The 25900-nt window shown below is 36.5% G+C and overlaps 1 protein-coding gene across 1 annotated transcript in view; it reads left to right on the top strand.

Annotated features, from left to right (window-relative positions):
• Positions 1-25900, top strand: part of wdr18 (WD repeat domain 18) — a 106335-nt gene that overhangs the window by 57533 nt on the left and 22902 nt on the right. The window contains exons 6-7 of the mRNA XM_084394513.1: positions 1127-1191; positions 5523-5647. Of these exons, the coding sequence (XP_084250639.1) occupies positions 1127-1191; positions 5523-5647 (190 nt within the window). The remainder of the gene's footprint in view (positions 1-1126; positions 1192-5522; positions 5648-25900) is intronic.

Genomic DNA, 25900 nt, shown 5'->3' with positions numbered 1-25900 from the left:
TCAAATAGAAAACGGTTATTTAAAACTGTACTAATATTTCTCAATATTACAGTTTTTACTGTATTTTTATCAAATCAATGCAGCCTTGGTCAGCATAAGAGACGTCTTTCTAAAACAAAACAAAAATGACCCCAAACTTTTGAAGGGTAGTGTAAGTCGCTATATATGGACAACATCGGTTCTTAAGCACATGAACTCAAATCCTTGTGGTAGCTTGTAGCAATTTTTTTGAATTATGTTTTATTGCACGCAGTGGTCTCAAATATGTTTTAGTACAACGTTTAAGGTGTAATGTTTTTTAATTGACTTTGAACACATCATGAAAGTCAGTCATTTTAACTACAGCCCTCCTTTTAATCATAAATCAAAAACTGCTAATCTTAAAGCCTTTGATATAAAAACTATTCATGGCTTGAAATTGCCAATTCTCTTCTGGGATTCAGGACTACAAACTGAACGGCTCTATTATTTGAATTATAACAAGGTCTCTCAAAACTATTTCCTCCTCCTAATCACATGGATTTTATTTCCGGACCAGTGCGACGTCTGTCTGTATTAATGTGCAAATCTGAATATGAAAGGCTCTCTTTTCCTTCAAGAAAGTCCAGACATCTCCTCCTGGCTTTAACTCTTCCTGTCATGTATTATTGATGCTCCTTATTGCCAGTCTTTCAAGAGGTGATGTAATGATTTGAGTCAGCAATGGTCCAGTCCAGGCCACCATACTTCTACAGCCTCTTCCTTAATTAATGCCATTAAGTGAATCGATCAGACCGTTTAGGAGACAGTCGGGGCTAAATACCCTGGTACCTTATGGAGGCTTCAGGATGGACTGTGATTGTGTGTGTATACCAGGCTAATTGACTCTTGTGTAACAAATTCTTAGCCAGTGCTCAACTAAAAGGTTTTTTTCTTTTCAGCTACCCCAGTTGGCATAAAAACATGTACATGATCAACGAGTTTAAGATGAAGCGAGACCTGAACTCGAACACTGACTGACCCCAAGCCAGCAGGCTGTCGCTATTATCGACCCATGTTAACATATGGATTGTTTTCTCCACATTGAACATAAATGTTTCTTTTTCCCCCCTTTGCTCTTTTTCTCTCTTTCTTTCTTGCTTGGCAGAGTTTAAGCCGGGACAAAACCTTCCAGTCTGACAGCGACGGCAATCAGGTGTTCAAAGGACACGGGTGAGGTTTTCTGCTCTTTGTTGTGACCCATGTGTCTGTCCTCCATCATTACTTCAGGAAAAGTCTTGAATTTATTTTTTTTGCTGGAGCACAAAGTTCAATCAATGAAAGGAAGAAAGGTGAAAGTTTCTGGCTTCTACTCATTTTGGATTAAATTTCTTTTTCCTGTCCTTTGTGCTGAAGCTCTGCCTGTAAGACGGTGCAGGCAGGAGGTGTAATCACATCCTCCATTTACTGTGTGTTTTTCAGGTTACACACAGCGAGAATTGCAGAATTGGCATCTGCTGGTGGCAGAAAGGGTGTCTTTTGGAATTGTACTTTGTGCTTTGTTACTTTAACAAACACATGTTCATTTATTTGAGAAAAAAAAAAAGAGGCTTTGACTCTATATACTCTATACCAGTGTTTGTCAACCTTTTTTACTCCAAGGCCCCCCTCCTCTCCGAATCAATATTTTTATTCACAAAAACATTTGTATTCTAGTGTTAATACTTCTCAACAGTTATTATTTTTGAAACAAAATAAATTCAAAAAAGTCACTGCAGACATTCTTTACAACTTTCAAGTACTTACTCAGTTATACAGTAACTTAAAGGCACACTATGTAAGAATATCCAAAAACCACTTGAACAATGTTATGTATTTTGTTGATTTGTGTACTTACATTGTCCAGAATTTTTCTAAGAATGTTTAAATCCAGAGAAATAAGCAGTTTTAACCAGGACCGTGTCCGTGCGTTTTCTATCAATGACATCATACCCGGTGTTAACCTCAATTTCTGGTTTTATTTTGTAGAAACCATGTAAACACCAAAAACGCTTTAGTATATTATGTGTTTTATTAGACGGGTGAGCAACTGTTTGGATACATTCATTGACAGAAAACGAATAATTGTTATTCAGCTCAACACAGACTTTTTGTTTAAATGTCGTTTTTTATTTATTTACCGCGAGTACCATATTTACCATGCCTAATATCGATCTAGCTCACTGCAGTGTGTCATATAGTAGCGCCAAGCAAACGCACAGAGTAGCATTATAACAATATATAATTATAACAATTATAACACACTCAAATGTATCTAATATGATAAAACAGCGACAGGGCTCCAGACTGCGACCAAATGGTCGCATTTTGCGACCAAAATTTGAGAGTGTGCGACTAAATTTTACATCCAGTCGCACATGTGCGACCAGTAAATTTCATCTCGTTCATAGTGGGCGACAACCGACGTCGCGTCTGCGATGCTTTGTTTACGACATCACGACAAGAAGACTAGCATGTTTAATTTTTTAACGGTCCTCCATGAAGGGTTCCGAGTGAATGAGTGAGTGTGTGTGTGCGCGCGAGTGAATGAGTGTGTGTGTGTGTGTGTGTGTGTGTGTGTGTGTGTGTGTGTGTGTGTGTGTGTGTGTGTGCGCCCGCGCGTGAGTGAGTGAGTGAGTGAGTGAGTGAGTGAGTGAGTGAGTGAGTGAGTGAGTGAGTGAGTGAGTGAGTGAGTGAGTGAGTGAGTGAGTGAGTGAGTGAGTGAGTGAGTGAGTGAGTGAGTGAGTGAGTGAGTGAGTGAGTGAGTGAGTGAGTGAGTGAGTGAGTGAGTGAGTGAGTGAGTGAGTGAGTGAGTGAGTGAGTGAGTGAGTGAGTGAGTGAGCGAGCGAGCGAGTGAGAGAGTGTGTGCGCGCGAGTGAGTGTGTGCGTGCGTGCGTGCGTTAGTCTATGTGCGTGTATGTGAGTGAGTGCGTGTGTACATGTGCGAGTGAATTTGTGTGTGAGACGGCTGGGCTCGAGATGACTGGTTGTAAAGCAATGTGTAGTCTGACAATGTTTCTTGTCCAGGACATGACAAGATTTTTAGGAGTCGAAATCGTGTAATCTGATACATTGACTATAGTAACAGACAAAAAAATTGCGTATTCTGAACCAGGCATAACTATAACTATGGTATACTGTGGTTATGAAAGTAGCCTACACATCTTTTTACAGCACTTCAAAACTATATCCTATTAAAATGTTTTTTTTTTTTATGTGTCGACCAAAACATTTTTGTTCATCCTTTAAAGATTGTCTCTATTTATAAAACTTCAAGAAGTAGGAAAACTCACACTTATTTAAAAAAAAAAGAAGACTAAATTACCATTGTAAACAGCTGCTGAGGGCGCTTATTGGCTATTTTCACTCCCTAATATCTATTTTGTCACTCATTTTGCTTTTGAAATAATATTAAGACATTATGAAGGATAATAATTAAATTTAACTTTATCTATACACCTCAAATTTATCTCAGTGCTTTGTCATCCCACAGTGCTACCAAATACTTTCTGTAGAACTTAGAGCCGCGGCCCTCAGATGTTAGTCTGGAGCCCTGTGATCTTAAAATAAAACTGCACCACAATTTCTGTACGCTTAATCTATTTATTATCAAAGCATTTGTCTGTAATAGTTATTTAGGGGGAAAATGTGAAGGTGTGCCCCTAAATTTTCTGCTTGCGCTCCTAAAATTTTAAGTCAGGGGCTACAGCGCTCCTAATAAAAAAAGTTAGTCTGGAGCCCTGAGCGATACGTTACCCCACATACGCATGACCGGAAGAAGCGGAAGAGGTCTGAGGCATAATACAAGCATAATACAGACGTGTTGCACTCGTCTGTCATTAGTAATCGTTCCAACGGCTTTTGTAACGTTAATAAATCTTTAATACTTTACCAGTCATCCATGAATATGATTTCTGCCCGAGTCCCGTCGTATTCTCCATCGGCTGTAGAGATGAAGACAACAGCTCCCATGATTCCGCGAAATCAAGGCGTCATCAAGCCTTTGTTTTGAATAAACAACCTCTAGTGGCGAAAAACTACATGGTGTGCCTTTAAACAAATAAGCACAAGTCAAACAAGACCACAGGGAGATGCCAAAGGACTGCATATATCTACTATACGGATCCATTCAGAATTATTAAACAAACCAAAATACAAGTGAAAAATAAAAACATTCTGAATGTGTGGAAACTCAGCGATCTAAAGGCGGGTTCGATGTCATAAGTTAACAGTTCTTCTGTCAGAACAAGTCGTGTATGTTTGGAGTGTCTGATGCCCATGTGTACATAAACACCACTGATCCTCACAAACTTCTCCAAAACACGCTTCTTCGGCGAGCATCCATTATAAAACACTCACAGTACATTCATTTTGACAACTACGCGAATATATTGAAATGTGTGTCATGCAGAAATACGATGTTATAGCGAGCGCACATGCACGTTTTTTCCCGCATCAGTAATAATTATAATTAATAATTCGGTACATTTATATAGCGCTTGGGCTGCTCCCAAACAATCACAGAATGCGTATGAGAGAGGTGGTGCTTTAATTTTTTTTATTTAATGTATTAATAATACAATTAATTAACTATATTAATATATTTAAATTAATTGTAAGTTATCTCGCAGCCCCCTGGAGGATCCCTAAGGCCCCCAGGTTGAAAACCACTTCTCTATACTATATTATAATTTTTCATTTTTTTAATTTATTTTTTTAAATAAGATAAATACAAAACTTTTGACCAGTAGTGTATATATCTTACCGCATGATCCTTCAAAAATCATTCTAATATGTTTATTTAGTGTTCAAGAAACATTTCTTATCAATGTTGAAAACTATTTTTTTTCTGCTTAATATTTCTGCGGAAACCATGATGCACTACCATTCAAAAGTTTGTTTGTTTTTGATAAAAATAAATGAATACTTTTAGTCAGCAAGGACACATTCAATTGATCTAAAGTGACAGTAAAGAAGTGTATGTTACAAACACGATTTCTGTTTCAAATATCCTGAAAAGAAATTTATCACGTTTTCCACAAACATTTTAAGCAGCACAACTGATTTCAACGTTATTAATAAGAACTATTAATAGTTGAGCACAAGTATTAATTGATTATAATTGAGCACCAAATCAGCATATTTAAATTATTTCTGAAGGATCATGTGACACTGAAGACTGGAGAAATTATGCTGAAAATGTAGCTTTGCCATCAGAGGAATAATCTTTTTTTGCCCCACAATATTTCTGTTTTTAATGTATTTTTTTTTATCAAATAAATGTAGCCTTGGTGAACATAAGAGATAGCATATTGAATGGTTATATATTTATATGTACATTTTTTGTGTGTTGGATTGGAACCTGCTTCTCCTATATGAGCACCATGTCATGCATTTATGTTAACCACCGCACCATGATTGTATTTTTATATTATGTAGGCAGACTTTAAGCAAAAGGTCAGCTGTAGGCAAACCAAATTTGCTCTTAGAATTTTCACTTTAACAGTCTTTCTCCTCCTGGACAGAAATCTGGTGACATGTTTGTCTGTGTCCATGGACGGCACACTCCTGCTGTCCGGCTCCAATGACGAGACTGTCAGGATGTGGGACGTTCAGAGCAAGCAGTGCATATGGTCCATCAACCACAAGGGTAAGCAACAAGCACTCTCTCTCTCTCTTTCTCTTTCTCAGCTTGATTTCCTTGTGTACAGACAATATCTGCTTCTATGTACAATCACCCTTCAACCATCCCAGCATCCTTCAGTGCTCAGCCAGGCTTGCTGACTCTTCTTTCCTCCCTGGCAGCTTGAGCTTGACCAGTCTGCTTCTAGCCCGCTCCAAGCTGACGTGCCATTAGACACCTGCGTCGTCTTCAGTCTAAGTGTCTGATCTCTGGCAGTAGTGCAGGAATGATGAGATTCTGCATATGGCAAGCCGTTTTAACATTTAATCCTTAAAATCTACTAGTATCTATTTTTATGCTACTAGTACTTATTTTTTAGGTACTAATATCTATTCCATTAAGTACTAGTGCTTATTCTTTAGGTACAAGTACCTTTTTAAAAGATACTAGTAGTTATTCATTAGATACTAGTTCTTATTTTTTTAGAGACTGGTACTCATTTATTAGATACTAGTACCTATTAAATAGACACTAGTACTAATTAATTCGATTCTAGTGCCTATTAAATTGGTACTAGTACTTATTTATTAGATACTAGTACTTATTCATTAGTTACTAGTCCTTATTATTAGATACTAGTACTTATTCATTAGATACTTGTACCTATTAAATAGATTCTTGTTCTTATTCATTAGATACTAGTACTTATTTCGATAGTGACTAGTAACTATTATTTTGTTACTAGTAATAACACATTTAAAATTTTTGCCATTGACTTCTATGGGAATCTGTCATTTAGATATCAACTATTCAGTTCTGACTAGTATGTATTCCAATTGTGACTAGTACGTATTTATTAGATACTAGTAGTTATTCATTAGGTACTAGTACCTATTACTAGATACTAGTACTTGTTCAATAGATACTAGTACTTAGTCATTAGATACTAGTACCTTTTAAATAGATACTAGTTCCTATTAAATAGATACAAATACTTATTAATTAGCTACTAGTACTTATTAATTAGCTACTAGTATTTATTCAATAGATACTAGTACCTATTTATTAGATACTAGTATTTATTCCAAATGTTACTAGTAAGATTTTTTTATTTTTCTAGTAAGATTTTTAATTGAACTACAGTGGTCGTTCTGCCTAGTCATAACGTAAGACGAGTAAAAAAAACAGTTGTGACTAGTAAGATAAGATAAGTTACTAGTTACAATTAAAAAAGATACTAGTGTCTAATAAATAAGTACTAGTACCTAATTAATAACTACTAGTATCTATTAAATAGGTACTAGTATCGAATGAAAAGTAATTGTATACAAAAAATAAGTACTAGCATCTAATGAATATTTAGTAATATAAAAAAAAAATACTAGTCAATATTGGAATAATTACTAGTCATAAATTATTAGATGATATTAAAATAGAATAGCTACTAGTATCTATTAATTTGCAGATATCTTCAACCTCATAAGGAACTAGTAAGAAAATATTAAGAGATATCTTCATTTAACAGATCATTACCTAAATATGAGTATACTCTCAACCATCCAATCAGAGTTCATATGGTAATGCAGGCTAAACTAAGGCTATAGAAGATTGATTTTTCGTAAGTAACTGGCTTTGTTGGTTTATCTAGCTAATTGGTTAGCATGAACACAAGGAAAGATATATTTTTAATATGACATTTATTGTTTTGAATGTACAGTAGGCTATAATAAAGACTTAACTGCCAATAATACAATTCAAACAACAGTTAAGTAGATCCAAAAACCGGTTCATACCCACCAGCCAAACAACCACAATCCCCAGATATTGGGATTTTTGGTGAGCATTCATAATTTCTTAATAAAAAATTCTGAATATTAATCTGCGTCTGAGAATGAGTCATGTCAAAATAAGAGTATATATTATGCACTATATTACATGTGCCTATTCATTATATATTTTTACTCTAATACCATTAAAAAGGTAGGCTATTATTATATTGTTATTATACAAACAGCCTTCTGCAATTCAGTCCGTTTCCTGTGTCATCTCTCTTTGATATGTTGTTGGTTCATTAATATTCAACATATTATTTGCATACTAATTATTTAAATAGTACTAGTATCTATTAAGGTAAGGATACATTATAATAGGTAAGGATATATATCTAAAATGTTACTAGTAACTAAAAAATAAGCACTAGTTCTATTTTTTCTTAACAAGTTTGGTATAATTAAATAGTCACTATTGGAATAAGTACTAGTATCTAATGAATAAGTACTAGTATCTTTAAAAAGGTACTAGTACCTAAAGAATAAGCACTAGAACTTAATGGAATAGATACTAGTATCTAAAAAATAAGTACTAGCATGAAAATCAATACTAGTAGGTTTTAAGGATTAAATGTTAAAACGGCTTGCCATATTCTGCAGTGATAGTGACACAGCATGCTCTATTGTGGTTCTGATCCGTGAATACGTTCTGTCAGCACCGCTCGGGTTTGACAGTAGTTCACCCTCCACAGAAAACAAAACAACAGCATGGGTTTCCTGAGTTAGATTTTTCTCTCTTCTTTCTCAGTTATGGAAACAGTGCAAAAAATTTAATATGGAAGAATTCTAGGACACTTGTGTAACCAATTGAGGCGTTTTTTTAAATTCAACTTGAATTCACAATTTGATCCTGCTAACTTTCTTAACTCATGTATTATTGTTCACAGTTCACATGATTTATTCCAAATGAAAAACAAACTTCTTTCCCTAAGATGATATTTCTTATTAGCTGATATTTGGCTAATGCCCAGTAGACCAGTGTTTCCCAACACTGTTCCTGGAGACGCTACACATTTTCGATCTCTTCCTAATCAATCACACCTGATTCATCAGCCTGTTAGCAGAGACTCCAAGACCAGAAATAGATGGGTCAGATAAGGGAGACATCCAAAATGTGCACTGTTGGTAAGCCTCCAGGAAATAGGCATTTAGGCTTTTTTAATAGGTCAGTGACATATAAAAGTATACAAGATTAATGAAAAGACATTTTTCTTTTCTCTTTGATTTCATTATGATATCAGGACAGTTGTATCACGCTGACTTTGATTTTATGCCCCCAAAACGTGAGTTATTTTTTAATTCAGAACAAGATATTCACCATAGAACAGGTGTACAAAAATATGCATGTCATTTAACCTTATGCTCATGTTATATTCAATGTTTTAAGACACCAAAACTTGGGCACTGGCAAAACAAACAGAAGTCCCGCTCTACAGTTGTTTTTATTACACAGCTTAATACCCAGGTCACTAAGAAACATCATTTTACGAAAAGTAAAATGTGTTGCAAAAGCTATTTCATGTTGACTAAATTCTTTTATTTCCCTTTGAATTGAATTTTTGACTTAAATAACTGAATAATTGTGTGAATCTGTATTGCTGATACTATATCAATAACAACCCTTCAGTACTCCAAATATGCTTCAGCCTTTGAATGAGTCAGTGTGAAGACCTTGGCAGTTCTGATGGACTACTGAATTCTCTCTCATTTTTCTCCCGTGAGGTAAAATCACTAATTAGCTCGCTTCACTCTTTCAACATACAGATGAGCTTTGGTCATCCTGGGTTACGTGCAGGAGGATGAAAGAATTTTTCCATTAATTTCATTCCGGGAGACTCCAGAGAAACTAACATTGCCAGATTACATTGCATGGCCACCAGTCCTCAACACGTGGTGTTATTTCCGGTAGTGATGCACCGATCATGATTTTTCACGGACTATTCCGATACCGGTGTTAAGCAAATGTATTTGTGTTTTATTTGCTCTATAACAGGCAAACTGGCCTTAAACCAAAAAGAAAAAAATCAGTATTCTGTAGCCATTTGAAATTAGAGAAAATCACTGCATTTTAATCACGATCGAAACAAATAGCGAACAGCATTCGAGCATTGCGAACAGTGAGCTTGCTGTGCCTGGTAAAGTATTTGTGGCATTTGTGTGCAAGTCCAGAATATAGCTAAAATAAAAACCAGGAGTTTCTGATTTATGGCGGGTGCATCTCTAATTTCCACTATTGATATTGAGCTGGTTTTGAACACAATTGTTTCATGCTCTGTGCTTTTCTTTATTTGATAACTTATTTTGGTTGAAGGAAAAAATCTATCGCTAGAAAACTCAAATGTAATTTTTCAAATGTAGAGGTGAAGGGCAAGCGGTATTGCAGTGAGAAAAATCAAGCTGATGAATTAGTTTTCATTCTAGCCATTGGTGCCCTGGTGGTCAATGAGGGCTAAAGGACCACAGATGTCAGATCCCTTTGAGCAGGCTAGAGCATTTTAAAGGCAATTAAGTTCTCTTGAAATGAACAAATTAGCACCAAATTATTGTGATAACCCTTAGCCTCTAGTTCATTATCTGTCCTCTCAACTTAGAGAAAAAGAGAGAGAGAGCAAGGGAATTGCACTGTGGGGTTACAGCAGATTTTGTTCATATATTCTCAGATTGATGCAGGCTAAATTACCCCGTTGACTTTGAGGGCCTTTGATCAAATACCTGCTGTAATTAAACAGCTCTGAGAGGTTTAAAGGTTTTAGTTATAACCAATGTGCTATGTGTCAGACTGACTCAGATTCTGAGACTTTTGTGTGGCTAAAAAAAGCTTTTCACTGAGAAATCCTTACTTGGGGTGTGCCATGATGGTCGACTAATCGAGGAGTGTTCCAATCTTGAAGTTCTGGTAGTGAGTAGTCCAATCTAACTGTTGTTGAACAGTGTCTTGTATAAGCATCTCCCATTGGAATCCAGCAACAGTTGTAAATGGTGCATTCAGCCTTACCAGATAGCACCATTTATCAGTTAACCTATATATATTTTTGGTCTATTTGTACTAATATGTATATATTTGAAACACTTAATTGGTGAAATTGGCACCACATATCTAGCCTGGCTAACATCAGACCAAGTCTCATTTGAGACTTGGTCTGGGAACCACGTGTTCATTTTCTCGTATTTGAGGCGTGGTTTACGAATGCCCAGAGCCGTTTATTGGGCGCTATGAATGTCTATCAAATGCGCCTGTACGTAGCTTATAACCAATCTCTTCAATTATACCAGATGACGTATGTAGCGTGACAGAAATTCAACGAGGAAAAAGACGATGGGTCAAAGATTTATTTGTGCACGATGGCGTTTAGCGAATATTACCGTTTGTGCAAGATAAACATGAGGGTAGAAGGTAACGTCGAGTCTGATGCCATGTTGGATTCATAGATATAAACAAACTGCTTCGGTGTCGTCATCGTCTTGCTGCTCCCTCCCCGTTCTGTGATTGGTTCCCTTTTTCAGGGGAAAATCTGGTCCATGGTGTCCAGACTGCCTAGCAGCGTGAATAAAATCGCGCTGCGAGCAAGGCAGTATGGGGAAACCCAGGCTACCACATATCAGTGCAAAAGGCAAAATATCTGCTATTGTGCAGTAATTTGAAGCACTGTTTTTGGTGGCACCAAGTATTTATGAAACGATAACCAGATATGCAGAAAAGTTGTAATAAAAAAAAAAAAAAAAAAATGGTCAAGTCGATTATCATCTCTTTGCTAATGTGTATGAATTTGAAACATTGTTTCAGCACCATTTATTCATAAACCCAATATTTAAGAACCAACCTAAAATTTAGGCCTAAGCTATATCGGTAACAAATAGTCGACAAATCGATTATTGTCTACCTCTGTTGTGTACTAATGTGATGCACACTTTAAATGGCATAATTAATGGGCAAACTTAACATTTGAGAACCTTTAACAATTACGAGGAATAATGGTATTATAGATTTAAAAGATGCCACCATTCAGCATGAGAACAGTGTAAGAAATGAGAAGTGTTCATATCTGTAATAAAAACAAAAATGTAGGTCAAACCAGTTACATTTTAGTCTTACACGTCATGGCTCTTTATTTGAGTTTGTGACAGAAATCCACTCTCCTGGGTCGGTTAGCGTCCAGGACAGGGTCCAAGCATGTCGACTGAACTTCACAAGGAGACGAGTCTCGAAATGGGTGCTGTGTACTCGCAGTAGCTGGACGAGGGGCAATGAATCTCTCCTCAAGGCTCTTGATCATGGAGGCAATTAAACCCAGTTTCACGCCTCATCCCTAGACGCAGATGATACCCCACTCCTCCTTTTATCTGTCTTCATTAAAGCCAGCAGGCGGCATGTCAAACGACAGAACGAAAAGAGAGCGACCCAAACAAACGCCTTAGCCAAAACTGCTAGAACTGAAGTGTCATTTTCAGACATTTCATGTTCAGAAGGCTGAAGGGCATAATTGTTCAGTTTACTTTATCAGAAATGGACAAAGATTTTAATTTTTTTTTGTAACATGTAGGAATGTTTTATTTTTCATTCAGTCTTTATTCTTGACCTTACTTTTGTGAATGTGGGATGTTATAGTGGTTAAGGCGCAGGAGGTTATTGACCGTTCGCAAAGACCCGCCCCCTTTAGTTACTGTTGCTATGTCTGATAAGCGACGCCGCTCTCACGCCACACCATGTTCTCTGACAACTGACAACGCGCTGACAGACAGGACAGACCAGGTTACTTTTGATATGAAACAAAGTCTCACCTTTTAAATTTGGTAATTTTTGAAAGAAATTTAAACAATAAATACAGTTTTGTGGCTCGTTAATGTGTCTGACAGATCGCTGTAGAGCCTCTTAAAGCTGCTCGTGAACCAATCATCTCTTCCTTCTAGTTTATTTATAGCATCAAATAAACATGAAAGAACATAAGAAGGAATGTTGTTTTAACTGTAGAAAGACGTCAATACACTCCGTTTTTCAAGTTCAAATCCTCCAATGTTAATCTACTAACTCTCCTGACTGCTTTGTCGGACAAAAATGGCGGATGGTGGATTTTGATTGGTCAGATCGCCTGTCAATCAAACTCCCTGCGAAGGGTCAATTGAAAGGGCTGTTGGTTTGATACCTGCAAGGAGCGAGCCATGTTGTGCCATTGAGCAAGACACTTATCTGAGGTTGCTTCATGGGGCTTTTCCCAAGTTATTGGGAACGTTCTATTATGATAAATTGCTTCAACAGATTCCACTGGCCCTGGTTGTTTGATAGTGAGACAGGGATAGTTTGGTTTGGCACCCAAAAGTCCATTAACTGACTGTCTGATGCATATTTCTGAATACACTCTGTTCTAGACCGTGATTGGCTGATTTTACATAATTCTTGAGAGTAAGAGGGCACAGGGCTTTTTTTCAGTCCTCCATGAAACAATGTTGTGTTTGCAAGCTACCATGTCGAGTCAAATAATTATTGGATTTGCCAAGCTGCTTAATGGCTTCAAGGAGTTTTGATTTCTTGAAGAAGGCTACGACATTTAATCGCTCACTTGCTGTTAAGTTTTGCTGTTTTGCATAATGGAAATACTCACATTACTTTGATATTCTATCACTTACAGATGAGAATATTACAGCAAAATTTAGTGTCCTGCTGATAAATTGCTCTCAACCTCATTAAAAAGTGCTTGCAATCTGTCTAACAACTTGACACAACAATTCTAGCACATGTAACTATTTGCTTATGACTTCATTTGAAGTATTTAGTGTTATTATGCATTGGACAACTTGGGTAGTACACTTTCTTTTTTTTTTTTTCTGTGTCTACTCACTATCTGTTTTTCCCACACGACTGTTCAAAAGTTTGTTTTTGACCTTATGTCAGTTAATGCAATAACTAACATGAACGAACAATGAGCAATACATTTGTATAATTTATCTTTCTTAATGTTTAATTAATGTTAACTTAATGTTTCTTAATGTTAATTGAAATGCAAAAATTCATAGTTCATGTTAGCTCAGGTCCATTAAATATTATTAATAGATAAAACGTTTTGATTTTAATAATGTAGCAGTAAATATTAAAATAAACTAAGATTAATAAATGATTTCAAAGTATTTTTCATTGTTAGTTCATAATGTTTGTTGTACGTATGTATTTAATGTTAACAAATGGAACCTTATTGTCTTACCATTTTTTTAATTCATACTTTTATTCAACAGTAGTTCATTAATTTGATAAAAAGTGATAGTGAAGACATTTAGATAAAAATTTCTATTTCAAATAAATGCTGCTTTCTATTCCTCAAAGAATCCTGATTAAAAAAAAAAAAAAGCGTGTTATGGTTTTCACAAACATTAAGCAGCACAACTGTTTCCAACATTGATAATAAAAATAAATGTTACTTGAGCACTAAATCAGCATATTAGAGATTGGGGTAATGGCTGCTAAAAAAATCAGCTTTGCTGTATATATTTACAGTATATTAAAATATAATTTAGTATTTTGCAATATTACCGTTTTACTCAAACAATAGAGCGATATTACTGTTATATTACTGCAATAGTACTTTTAGCTCAAACAGTAGAGTGTTGGCGCTTGCAACGCCAAGGTCATGCCATGGGTTTGATTTCCAGGGAAAGCAAGAACTGATAAGAATATAAATGTACCTTGAAATGCAATGTAAGTTGCTTTGGATAAAAGCGTCTGCCAAATGCATAAATGTAAATGTACTTTTTTGATCAAATAATGCCTCCTTGGTGAACATAAGAGACTTCTTTCAAAAACAGAAAAAAAACCTTCAACCACTAATTTTTGAACGGTAATCTAAGTAGTGATTTTTACTATCATAAAATGACAAACAACTGTAGGTTTTAACTAGATTGAAATACTATGCAGGGACTCAAATCACTGCAGTTGTATGAGAGAGAGGACAGTTTTGGAGACTGAAGACTAAAAATGTACTGTTTAGTGTTATTTTTTAGTTTTATTTTTCTTTATTCATTTTCTTTATAATTTCATAATGTATTTTGTGAAGTCAGACTATGTTTGTACTTGTGTGCTGAGCAGAGAGAGGTATGCAATGTTCACTTAGCAGAGAGTTTCAATGATGATGATACTTCAAATGTGTACAGTTGGTATGCTCTTTGCAAGAAAATGAATGTTTCAACTGATGCAAATGTACCATTTGTATACCACTAATGCATTAATGTATACACTGAGAAATAGTTTCTTAATGTGGAAAGTGGATTGTACCATGTCAAAGCATTAGGTGTTTTCGCTACCGCAGAGAAACATAAAGGCATGAGGGCGTGAGAGGAAGGAAACCTAGAGATGGGGTAAGGAAGGAGAAACCCAGAGAAACCATTTACAGCTAGTATGATGGGGTGAGAAGATAGAGAAATGGGGAACAGAGAAGTAACTGGTGTAGCTTCCGTGATTCAACCATAATGGGGGAAACCAGGAAGCTACACCAGTTACTTTTGCCAAGAGATCTCAATTTATTATGTATCATGTGTCAGACAGAGAGAAACAGGCATATACAGTAAGAATATAAGGCTACATGAGAGGTCTTCATTACAGATTCCTCTGTCTTCTCACCCCATCATGCTTGCTGTAAATGGTTTCTCTGGGTTTCTCCTTCCTTACCCCATCATCTCTATGTTTCCTTCCTCTCACGCCCTCATGCCTTTGTTTCTCTGCGGTGGTACAGTAAGTTTGAGCTTATATTGATTGATTGATTGATTGATTAAACAGTAAGTTTTATATACATTACAGCTTCCTTTTAAGGTAGCGAAAACACCTAATGCTTTGACATGGTACAATCCACTTTCCACATTAAGAAACTATTTCTCAGTGTATACATTAATGCATTAGTGGTATACAAATGGTACATTTGCATCAGTTGAAACATTCATTTTCTTGCAAAGAGCATACCAACTGTACACATTTGAAGTATCATCATCATTGAAACTCTCTGCTAAGTGAACATTGCATACCTCTCTCTGCTCAGCACACAAGTACAAACATAGTCTGACTTCACAAAATACATTATGAAATTATAAAGAAAATGAATACCTAACACTAAACAGTAAATTTTTAGTCTTCAGAGACTGTCTTTGATTAGTTTGCTTGACAAACATCATGTGAATTTAGTGTTTTGTCATACTACACCACTTTGTTGTAAATAGTAGCTAGAAAAAACTGTTTTGATGTCACACGAAAGTTAAGTTTTAGTTAGTTACTCCCCGGGCATCGATTGATTAGTTCAAAAGTTGTTGTGACATGCAGAAGAGGTCAGGTTTTTTGACCCCTGTGTTAATTACACAGCACTAGCAATTAGCTACTACTCATCTAATCTCTTAATCCCATCTGACCCAAACACCAGAGCACTCTGAAAGAAAAGAGGGTTTAGACGGCTAAAAACCAACTGGAGATGTCAGAACAGCTCCATTCCCATCCCGTCTCCTGCTCTCTGGCCGTCTTCCTGCCACTGGATTATCAAATTTATTAGACATGGCCTCAAATTGAGTTCATGTTTCCTGACCTGCTGATATTATTCTAGTATGAATGCATGTATACGTGTGCATGTATACATATATATGACTCGCGCTGCCGCTTGAACTTAGAAGCTACAGTGATCTGTCACGTCACGTGTCAAATTTGTGATAAAATGGACAGAAGTTTAAAGCTTAGACTTTGTTTCTTATCAGAAGTAACCAAGCACAAAGCTCTTTGCTATTGTTGGATGGGAGGCGCGCTACAAAAAACGTGGACTTGGCAACGGTGGCTTGAACTATGGGTGATTCACAGGGTCAAATAGTCAACGTCACTATTTTTTTAACTGTTAATGCTTTGTCACGTTAACTTTGACAGCCCTACATTCAATACAAGAGAGATTTTCTTCACACACAGTATGAGTTGCAGTCTGACACGTTTTTCCTACTCCCTTTTGATTGACAGAATATAATCTGCCCTGATCGTTTTTTAAAGTGAAAATAATTGCCTTTATCTTAATTTTACTGAGATCTGTTAGTCTATTCTGTTTTCAGTTGAAACAAAACTTCTCTAGACATTCCTCCCATTAGCATGCCTCCCATCCAGTAATCGCAATAAGCTTTGTGCTTTGTTACTTTTATGGGGGGTGCTGGATGGCAGAGGCAAATACACATAAATTGCACAGATATCAACATAAATAAACACATAATATTCAATAAAAATAAACATGAATAAGACTTATAATGGCATATTTTTATGAATGAAGGCCAGTATCACTGATACTAATACAGATACTGATGTCTCAATGAAATAACAAATTAATATTTATTAGGCTTAAAAAAATAACAGCTTTTAATTTAAGTGAACTTAAAAACAATCCTCACATAAACCCATTAGCCTATAGTAAGTGTCATATTTACCTGTGCCCAAATATACAGAAATTGAATAAAGTTATCAGTTTGCACTGCATAACTTGTATATAGTTTAATTCTTATTAAAGCTACAAAAGTTCTTAAGTCAAGAGCAGTGAGTGATTTTCTATGTTCCCTTTGTTCTTTGATTAACATTAATGACAGACAGCATTAGTGGCTACTGTGACTTTAAGACCAGCCACTGCTGACAGAGACATAGATCTCACATGCATCTCATTTTCTCACAACTCTTTATGTTCATTTGAGACGTTATTTAACTAATTTAAGACCGCTCTTATGAGGATATTTGACAAAATTGACATTTTGGCATAATTGCGTGTGTTATTGTTTGTTCAAGCTGAAACAACTTGATTCTGGCGCATGTGTGTAAGTCAGCGTTCTCTTTGTCTAGCCACGCTTGAATGGTTTAAAAGCATCTGCATGAATAAGAGCGTGATCATATAATGTAACGCTAGCCAACGGATGACAGAAAAAAACGGATGATGCGTTAAATATTTGCCACTGAGTCTTCTCCTCCCATTTCTACCAGTGATGCTTGATTTACCTTCCCTTTTTAGCTTGATTTAACTACTACCTGCGCAGGCATCAACAGCGCAACTGGGTTGTAGTGCAGGTTGCCAGGTTGAGATCACAAATGGGTTGAAATTCGTATGATGTGCTGATTGTTGATAGGATGTGTTTTATACAATATCTGGCAACTGGACAACCTTGGAATAATATATTGATGTGATTATTCATATAACAAGGTTTGGGCCATACAAATTACGGGAGTTTCCCGGGAGAAATAAAACAGGATGGGTGTGAAATACAGGAGAATCCTGGGCCACCCAAACCGGCTTCATGATATAGGCCCCTGTTCTCTTTGTGTTTCAATAAATCTGTCATTTGCCCTGCCAACGTTTTCACTGGCCCCACCACATAAATAAATCAAATTAAATAGTTATTGTTTTTGTTCTTTTTGAAGGTTATGACAAAAATTTATTTTAGATACCAGTGACATTTCACTTTTCAGGTACAGACAGTAAATAAAGTAATCACATGTAAAATAACACTGCATAGTCTTCACTGTATAAATTAAATGTATATTAATCTTTATTAAAGTTACAAAACAGTAAATGATTTTTCTTTGTCTTTTGTTGTTTGATTAACATTACAAACAGACAGAAGCTGAAATATTAGGCTGTTAAGAGCGAATGCACGGATCCAATATACTGATTCACATGCGTTGTCTTTCTTGATTCTTTACGTTTACTTGATAACTGACTTTATTTTTGTTTATTGGGATACTCGCAAAGATGGGCATTTCAAAAAAAAAAAAAAGTGAATTTGTCATTTGTGCTTGACGAGTACTTGCATGCTGTCTGAGAGGCAGCTTTCTGGGTGAGTGCTTCGGATGTGTGCGCAAAGAAGAGTTTTCGCACTGTGCTCAAATACTGAATTGAGTTCTCTTTCACGTCGTCTTGTGCTTGAATATTTAAATTGGCAATGCTTAAAAGCACGAATTGTAAGTGACAATTCCGTCAACTGTCCTTTCCCGAGCGTCGTTCACACTGGCAGTCCTTATTGTCACTATATATAATATTATATATATTATAAATATTTTGCTATTCCTTTGGTGCTATTTCCCTACTTCTAACATAAAATTTTCCATTGGAAAGGGGCTGCTATAGTAATAGAAATGCAGTTTGAAAAGTACCATTAAAATCAGGTTGAGTCCAAAGTAAGAGTACAGAAAAAGCTCACAGCCTTTGGGAGGGAGACCTTTTGGACATTTTGCAGAATTACAGGGACAAATTTTACATCCATTCCACCTCATTCCCTCTAGGGTGTCATCATGCCAGGAGACTCTGCAGTGAGCTGGCAGAGCGTGCATGTTACCCACCTCCTTGCGCCTCTCCCTGTCACTCCCAAACCCTGCGTTATGTGACCCGGGAAGCCTGCACACAGGATTTATGACCGCGTGTCGGAGTAGCCTGCACCATTAGTGAAATTCTAGGAGTGGAGCCAGTGTCCCGTGAATCAATTGCCATGATTGAGTGGGAGATAATTATCCAGGCCTGATTGCCCACAACAAAGAACAATACTTGCGCCTAAGTATGCAGCACACAAACTACATTTCATGATTCAGTGAAGTTTAATTCGAGAGTGAGTTTTTTGCTCCAAAACGTAGTGAGCTGCCTTTTAATCCAGCATTCTAATGGAACTTGAATTTGGAACAAATTATGCTACTCAGGTGAAGTTTAGCATTAGCATGCTGATAACATGATACTGATGCATTGTAAACACACATTGGGTAAAATATTTTTTTACGTTAGATTTTATGGTAACGCTTTGTAGAAAATTAGTTAATGCATTTTAAAACATGAAAAAATGAGCAGTATTTTTTTTACAGCATGTATTAATCTTTGTTAATGTTTGATAAAAATCTCATTGAATTCATTGTTTTTGTTAGTTCATAGTGCATTAACTAATGTTAACACAAAGTTTTGATTTTAAATGTAGTATTAGTAAATTAAGAGTTTGGTTCCATAGCGCGATAAACGCCAAATCAGTATTGTATCTGGTCGGTATTGAAAAGTAATTTATTTTATGTAAAATGCGATATCCGCCATGTTATTCTGTCATGTTTTCTCCTTTTCTTTCCAAACCGCGACAAATGCCAGTCTCCCTTCTCTGCAGAATGCGATACATCCGCTCAACCAATCACAGCGCACCATTCCACGCATTGTAAACAGTAAAGGCGGCGCTTTGAATACACCCGGCATCCTAGTTTTCCTTATCTACTTTGTACTTTGTGATCAACAAACAAACCAAAAAATTTGTCAAAAATTGATGAACCTGTGTTGGTTTCTGCGGTGGGGAAGAAACGTAAGCCATTGAAATCTAATCATTGACGTGAGGAGATTAAGAAGATGAGGCAGTCGGGAGGAGGAAAAATGCCGGCTGTTGCTTGTTCTCACAAGACAGCATCAAACTTCTGTCACGCTGACACATTGACCCCAGGGGATCTTTTGAAAAACTTTCAATTGTTTTACTCAGTCAACGAAAATCGAGCAGGACCAAGCCATTTTACAGCTGATTGCCGTCAAAAAACTTCAGCGGCGACGTCCCAAGGTTGACAACAGCGATATGCAGAAGAATAGGACGGTCATGTGCAAATCAGTTTTCAATCTTCTTTACAGTTCTTTTACACAGATATTGTATTAATGCAATGGATTTATAGTATGCACAAGTCAACTAATTCAGTGTGTTAAAAATGAATATGATTTTATTCATTGTTTAAAAATTGAAACATAACTCTGGCATTATTCAACCCATAGCCCTGTTGAGCAAGGTCACTGTGAGCTATTGATAGCTATTCCTTTACCTATCAATAGCTCGTGGTGACCTTGCTCAACAGGGCTATGGGTTGAATAAAATCTTTAAAAAAATCTTTTAGGCCAACAAGTGATATAAAATTGATACTATAATATGTGAAATTCACTACCCAAATTCATTTTGGGAGCGATGGCTGATTTAATGTATGTATTTTTAGTCCAGTGCCTGTATATAAGATTAGTATTGACCAAGTTCAGAGGCTGTCATATGTGGATCAACTTACTTTGTTGTGTATTTTCAACAGTTTAAATATGAAAAATAACTTTTATATTGATTCAATGGATTAATTGCATTTTGAGAAAGAAAAAAAGTGTCATGGATTTATTGCATTTTGCGGGAAAAAATTATCCGTTTTTATAATAAATCTTGGAAAATCTAAATCTGGATTAGAATTTTGCATGTTATTATATCCCAAAGATTCTATGTGAAAGTTTGAAACAGAAAATAGTGGTTTTCATCTTTAACTTTCTTGGTAAAGAAAACACATTTTTACTCAAATTAATCAAAATGTATTTATCACGTTTTGGAAACAAACTCTTCAAATGTTAAAATTGACTAAGATTAATAAATGCTGTAGAAGTATTCTTCATTGTTAGCTCATGGTGCATTAACTACTGTGAATATATAACATTTTTGTTTATTTACTGTAAATTGCTGCAAATTTACCAGATTGACTTTTCCTGTGATTGCACAAATGTGGTTCAGAGACCTTTCTTTGAGTTTGCTTTAAAGAGTGCATCTGCTGCGCGATTGAGTTAACCTGGGATTTGAGTGGCCCGCAGTGACACAATTCGCTGCTGACTCCAGAGGAGATGGCGGGCGATTTAGGATGTGTCATAAGCGTAAACCACCTTGGCGGCTTATATACGCTAATGCCACTGTGTTGTCTGTCCGGACCAACGCGTGCTTGCCCTGTATCAATGGTCAAAACCTCTGCACGGCTAGCAATATTGCCAGAAACTCAAGGCAGTTGATGTCCCACTACAGTCAAGGTCCTGTCCAAAATCCCAATGCTGTTTGACCGTTGCACGCGGCAACCCAGCCAGTCTTGGACACGTCTGTTTTGACAACAACATGCCTGGACACTTGTTCTAGGGGAACCCCTGCCCATAGAAATGCACAGTCTGTCCAAGTGCTGAATAAGCCATGACAAATTTGGCCTGATGGCCACGCGATGTGTGCTGTGTCTCATATTCATCAACTTGAGCAACATAACTGAGGATGCCATATACCTCAGGATCCTTTTTTTCAGTGGAACCGTTGTTTTTTCCCTGAATGTCTTCAGGGAGACACGCTGTCATAGCGACTGAATCCAACTCTATTCCAAGAAAAGAGATGCTTTGCATTGGGTAGAGCTTGTCTGAGCACCAGGTCCTGTGTATACACAACAAATCTTGAGAGCGAGCTAGAGAGATCAGCTAGTTGAGAATGTGAATGGCCACTACCCTTAACTTGGCATGGGCAGACTTTGCGACTTCGATTGCAATGTCGTACTCATCCGGGAACTCCACTGGGCGCAGCATGCAAGATGAGAAATGGGAGGTCTGTGGGGATTTACCCGGCGGAAAAGTTCCCATTGTTGCCCTCAGATCGCCCTGAGTGCTAGCCGCCACAGCCTTGTGCATTGCAGAAGGACTAGAACGAGGAGCAGATGCGGTAACTCCTTTTACTAGAAAAGATAGTCACGATCGCAGCATTCCCATGGTCACGTTCTCGCAGTGAGGACATGGACCACCCACAAACGCGACCCAGACACTTGAGACAAAGATCATGGCTGAGGACAAGAAATATCAAACCACACACAGACGGAAAAGCATCTTTTAAAAGACGCTCTCCGTCTTGCTCTTTCAGATCGCTGAAATGCTCTGGGGAAACTCTCTTTGCACTTATCTATGTGAGGCTTGGAGATAGACCACTGTGCTGCGCCGTAACACCAGCAATCTGTAACATGGTTTTGGGTTTTGTTTAAAGCTGCAGTCCGTAGTTAAAAATGATCCAAAATAATAATGTTTGAGCAAGCACATAACCAGCCAGTGTTCAAAACGATCTGCTTGCCTTAGCTCGATTCAATTCAGCTTGTAGTAATGTTTTTAATTCCAGTGGATTTCCGCGGGAAATTTGAGCATGTCTTTGCGCCATTACGTCACATCTGTACACATAAAGAAGGTGTCTCGGCTAGTAGGCTATATTGCGTGTGAGGATGTTGGAGGTGGAGATATAGCCTTTTCTCACAGCACTTGATATAATTAAACTTATCAATTTGATGGCGGATCCAGAAAGGTTCAAACGACAATCACCAGTGACAACTGGAGATTCACCCGTTGTAAAACGTGAAAGACTTCAGACTTCGGAGAAAAAAAGAGACTGCAACCGGCCCATGCGAAAACAAGGATAAATATCGGAAGGGCATTAAATGTAGTCACGCAATGCTGATGTTGTTAACATTAACAATTTGAGAACAAAGTGTAATTTGCACGGTTTGACGTGATATGATAAGCGACCGTTAGATTTAATCGGCGCGATTTACTGCAATGCTTTTTTCCCCTTAGTTGGTCAGAACAAAAGTGGATGTTACTTACTTGTTCAGACGACATTTTCCAGTGAAAATTCTTATGTTGGTCATACTTCCAAAAAGTAGAATCTGTGATTGCGAATGACAGTATCCACACCACCAGTGCTGTGATTGACAGCCGCACATTCTCCTCAAAACATTGGATTCATCCGCACTGTGCCATGCCGAGGCACAATGCACATAAAGTTGATAATTCCGCGAATAACTGCAATTGCAGATTTCGAACAGAGATGGCGACAAAGTGGAAAAACTGCGGACTGCAGCTTTTCATAAAGTTTCAGTGATCCATGTCTTTTCCCTCATGTGTTCTTGCGATGTGCTCCCCTTGTGGATGTGTCATGTTGTCATTGGTTGATTTAGTCATGTGGTTTCTCAGTGGATACATGTCAGCTCCTTTTATACCTGTGTGTTCTGGGGAGTGGCATATGCCAATTCCACTCGCCAATTTACATTGGCCTTTTCTATTTTCAGATTTTCCTAAATTTGTGTTACGTGTGCATTTATTCTTATTTGGAACACAGCTAATTTCTCTCATGAAAGTTCATGATTATTCATTAGCTATTTGTTCTTCAAATACTTTTTTTTGTCTTAGCGGATTGCATTTATTAGCATAGCAAAAACAACCTTTGTGCCAGACTGATCGAAGCATATTAGATAGATGTGCATATATGTGCTTATTTTTCATTTCCGCTGTCTCTTATCCCTCTCTTTTCTATTTCTACCGCACACACAAACAAAAACATCCTGATTTGGATGCATTATTCAACTCCCTTGTCAAAAAAAACAAAACAAAAAACAGAAATTGGCACATTTATCTTGATTCTTCAGATCTAGCGGCCATAAGCAGTTTTGTGGAGGTTGCATGCATTTCACTGGCCGCCTTCTGATGGGGTGTAAAATAATATAAAAGCGTTCATGCTTTTATAGTAGTGTTATATTTCTCTCTCATTTTGCTGAATAGCAACCTTTGAAGAATCTTTGAAATGTCACTTCCAGTCTGGTACTTTCCCCAAGACAGACATTTATGGCATTACGTGCAAAGTAGCCATGCCACATTTTGTTCAGCCAACCTGCTTCCAGGTGTTTTTCTTAAAAGGCATTTCACGCTGTATTCGAGCAAATGGGATTGTGCAGACTGCACAGCTGAATGGCTAGTAACGTAATGCAATGCATTATTACAAGGCCATCAACAGACGTTGCAATCATGATTTCAGTGGTGTGTATAATTCATGAAATGCTTCATAAATGGGTCTGAGGTAATTGACGTGTTCAGACCCCTGCTGCGGTGCTGCTCATTATGCTGCCGCCTCATTGTTTTAAAGTATAGCTGATTCTGAATGATTCGTCCTCAAAACACTCAACTCACTGATTGATCAAGTTAATAGAGAACAAGATTATCAGTTAATATGGTTATAAATCAAATAACAGTCCTATATTTATACCATATGACTTTATCATATTATATTATACCGTATTTTTTTTTACCATTATACTAGAGTCATATATTTATACCATATTCACTGATAATCTTTTTCTCTATTGAGGGATTAATTGGATCAATCAGTGAGTTTGAGTGGTTTGTTGTGTTGACAAATTATTATAAATATATTAATCTAGTATTATAATTTTATTTAGTGTTTTTGCATTATTATCATTAACATAATATTGAATGAAAACATTTTTGTTAACTGAAATCATTTTAATTGTGGTTTTGGGTAAATGTTACATTTGTAAAAGTTAAAAAAGCCACTAGAAAGCAATAACCGTTTTTAAATAAAAAAAATTTCAGTTAGTGCATTAACATTGGTAAAATAGTAAATAAATAAAACTAAAACTAAAATAAAAAGTAAATAAACTTAATCTAGAACAGTCTTAAAAAGCTAACAATAACATTAAAATCTAATACAAATTAACCAAAACGGAAAATTAAAATGAAAAAATAAAATAGAAATAAATACAAAAATTTCACTTTCTAAATTACAATAAACCTAGGTCTTTTCTAAAACTTAAACTCCAGGTTCATTGTTTGGAAAAGTGCGACTGGTACTCAACATTCTTCAAAAATGTGTTACGTTCCACCAGGGCTCCAGACTAACTTTTTTCACCTCCGTCCTGGAACCGTCCTGAAAAACGATTTGAACCGTCCTAAAGTGAATGTCAACCGTCCCAAAATAAACATGTTGTTTCTGTACTTTGTTATTATCATCTATAGTTGTTAGCTGTTAGTCACATAATAAAAACACCATTAAAATGTTTATGATATATATTATTATATTTATTTAGCTCCATTCAAAGTAGTTATCTGTAAACAGGTAAAAAACAGATTTAATAAAAAATAACAGGAGTTAAATGCTTTTTTTGTATTCATGCAGAACAAATCTGCATTTTCAAATCTGCTTTTTTTCCTTTTTCTTTTTTTACATATACGAAAATTAAGATAAAAATACATACAGCTCAAAACGTTTTTGAGTTGGTTGGATTAAAAAATAATAATACTGGTGACTAGCCTACATATCTCAAAAATATCATCATTCTTTATTCTTTCAAGCAGCAGACATATTTATTTGTAGGAATTAAATATAATGAATCATTATTAAAGCTATTAACGAGCAGTGAATGCTTTTCTCTTTTTCTTTTGTTGCTTGATCAATATTAAGGACACAGACCGCATTCGGTTTATTACCCACTGTCACTTTAAGACATCGGATCATGTCCAATGCATGCGGATCCAGTGCACTGATACAAATCGATACACTCAAAACTGTTTAAGACATAACCATCATAGTTTACGTGAATACTCTCCAAAACGGACATTTCGGCATAATGTTGTGTGTATTTGTCCATTCAGACACGAAAGAAAGCTCAATTCAGTACTCGCGCGCTGTATAGGTGTCTATGTATTGCTGCCATAGACTGCACGCTTCGGGTCGGGTGTGCACGCACAGAAAACCGTACCGAATAGAGCTCTTTTTTTGCGTCGTCACACTTATTCAGATCTATATCTGTCTGCTCTACTCATTCTGCCAGACATTGACATTTTTTAACGTTTTATGAGACATGCAGCGCATG

Source organism: Rutilus rutilus (genome assembly GCF_951802725.1).
Source record: "Rutilus rutilus genome assembly, chromosome: 22".
Lineage (NCBI taxonomy): Eukaryota > Metazoa > Chordata > Actinopteri > Cypriniformes > Leuciscidae > Rutilus > Rutilus rutilus.
Note: the sequence above shows the minus strand (reverse complement) of the source record. Positions and strands in the feature narration are given on the sequence as shown.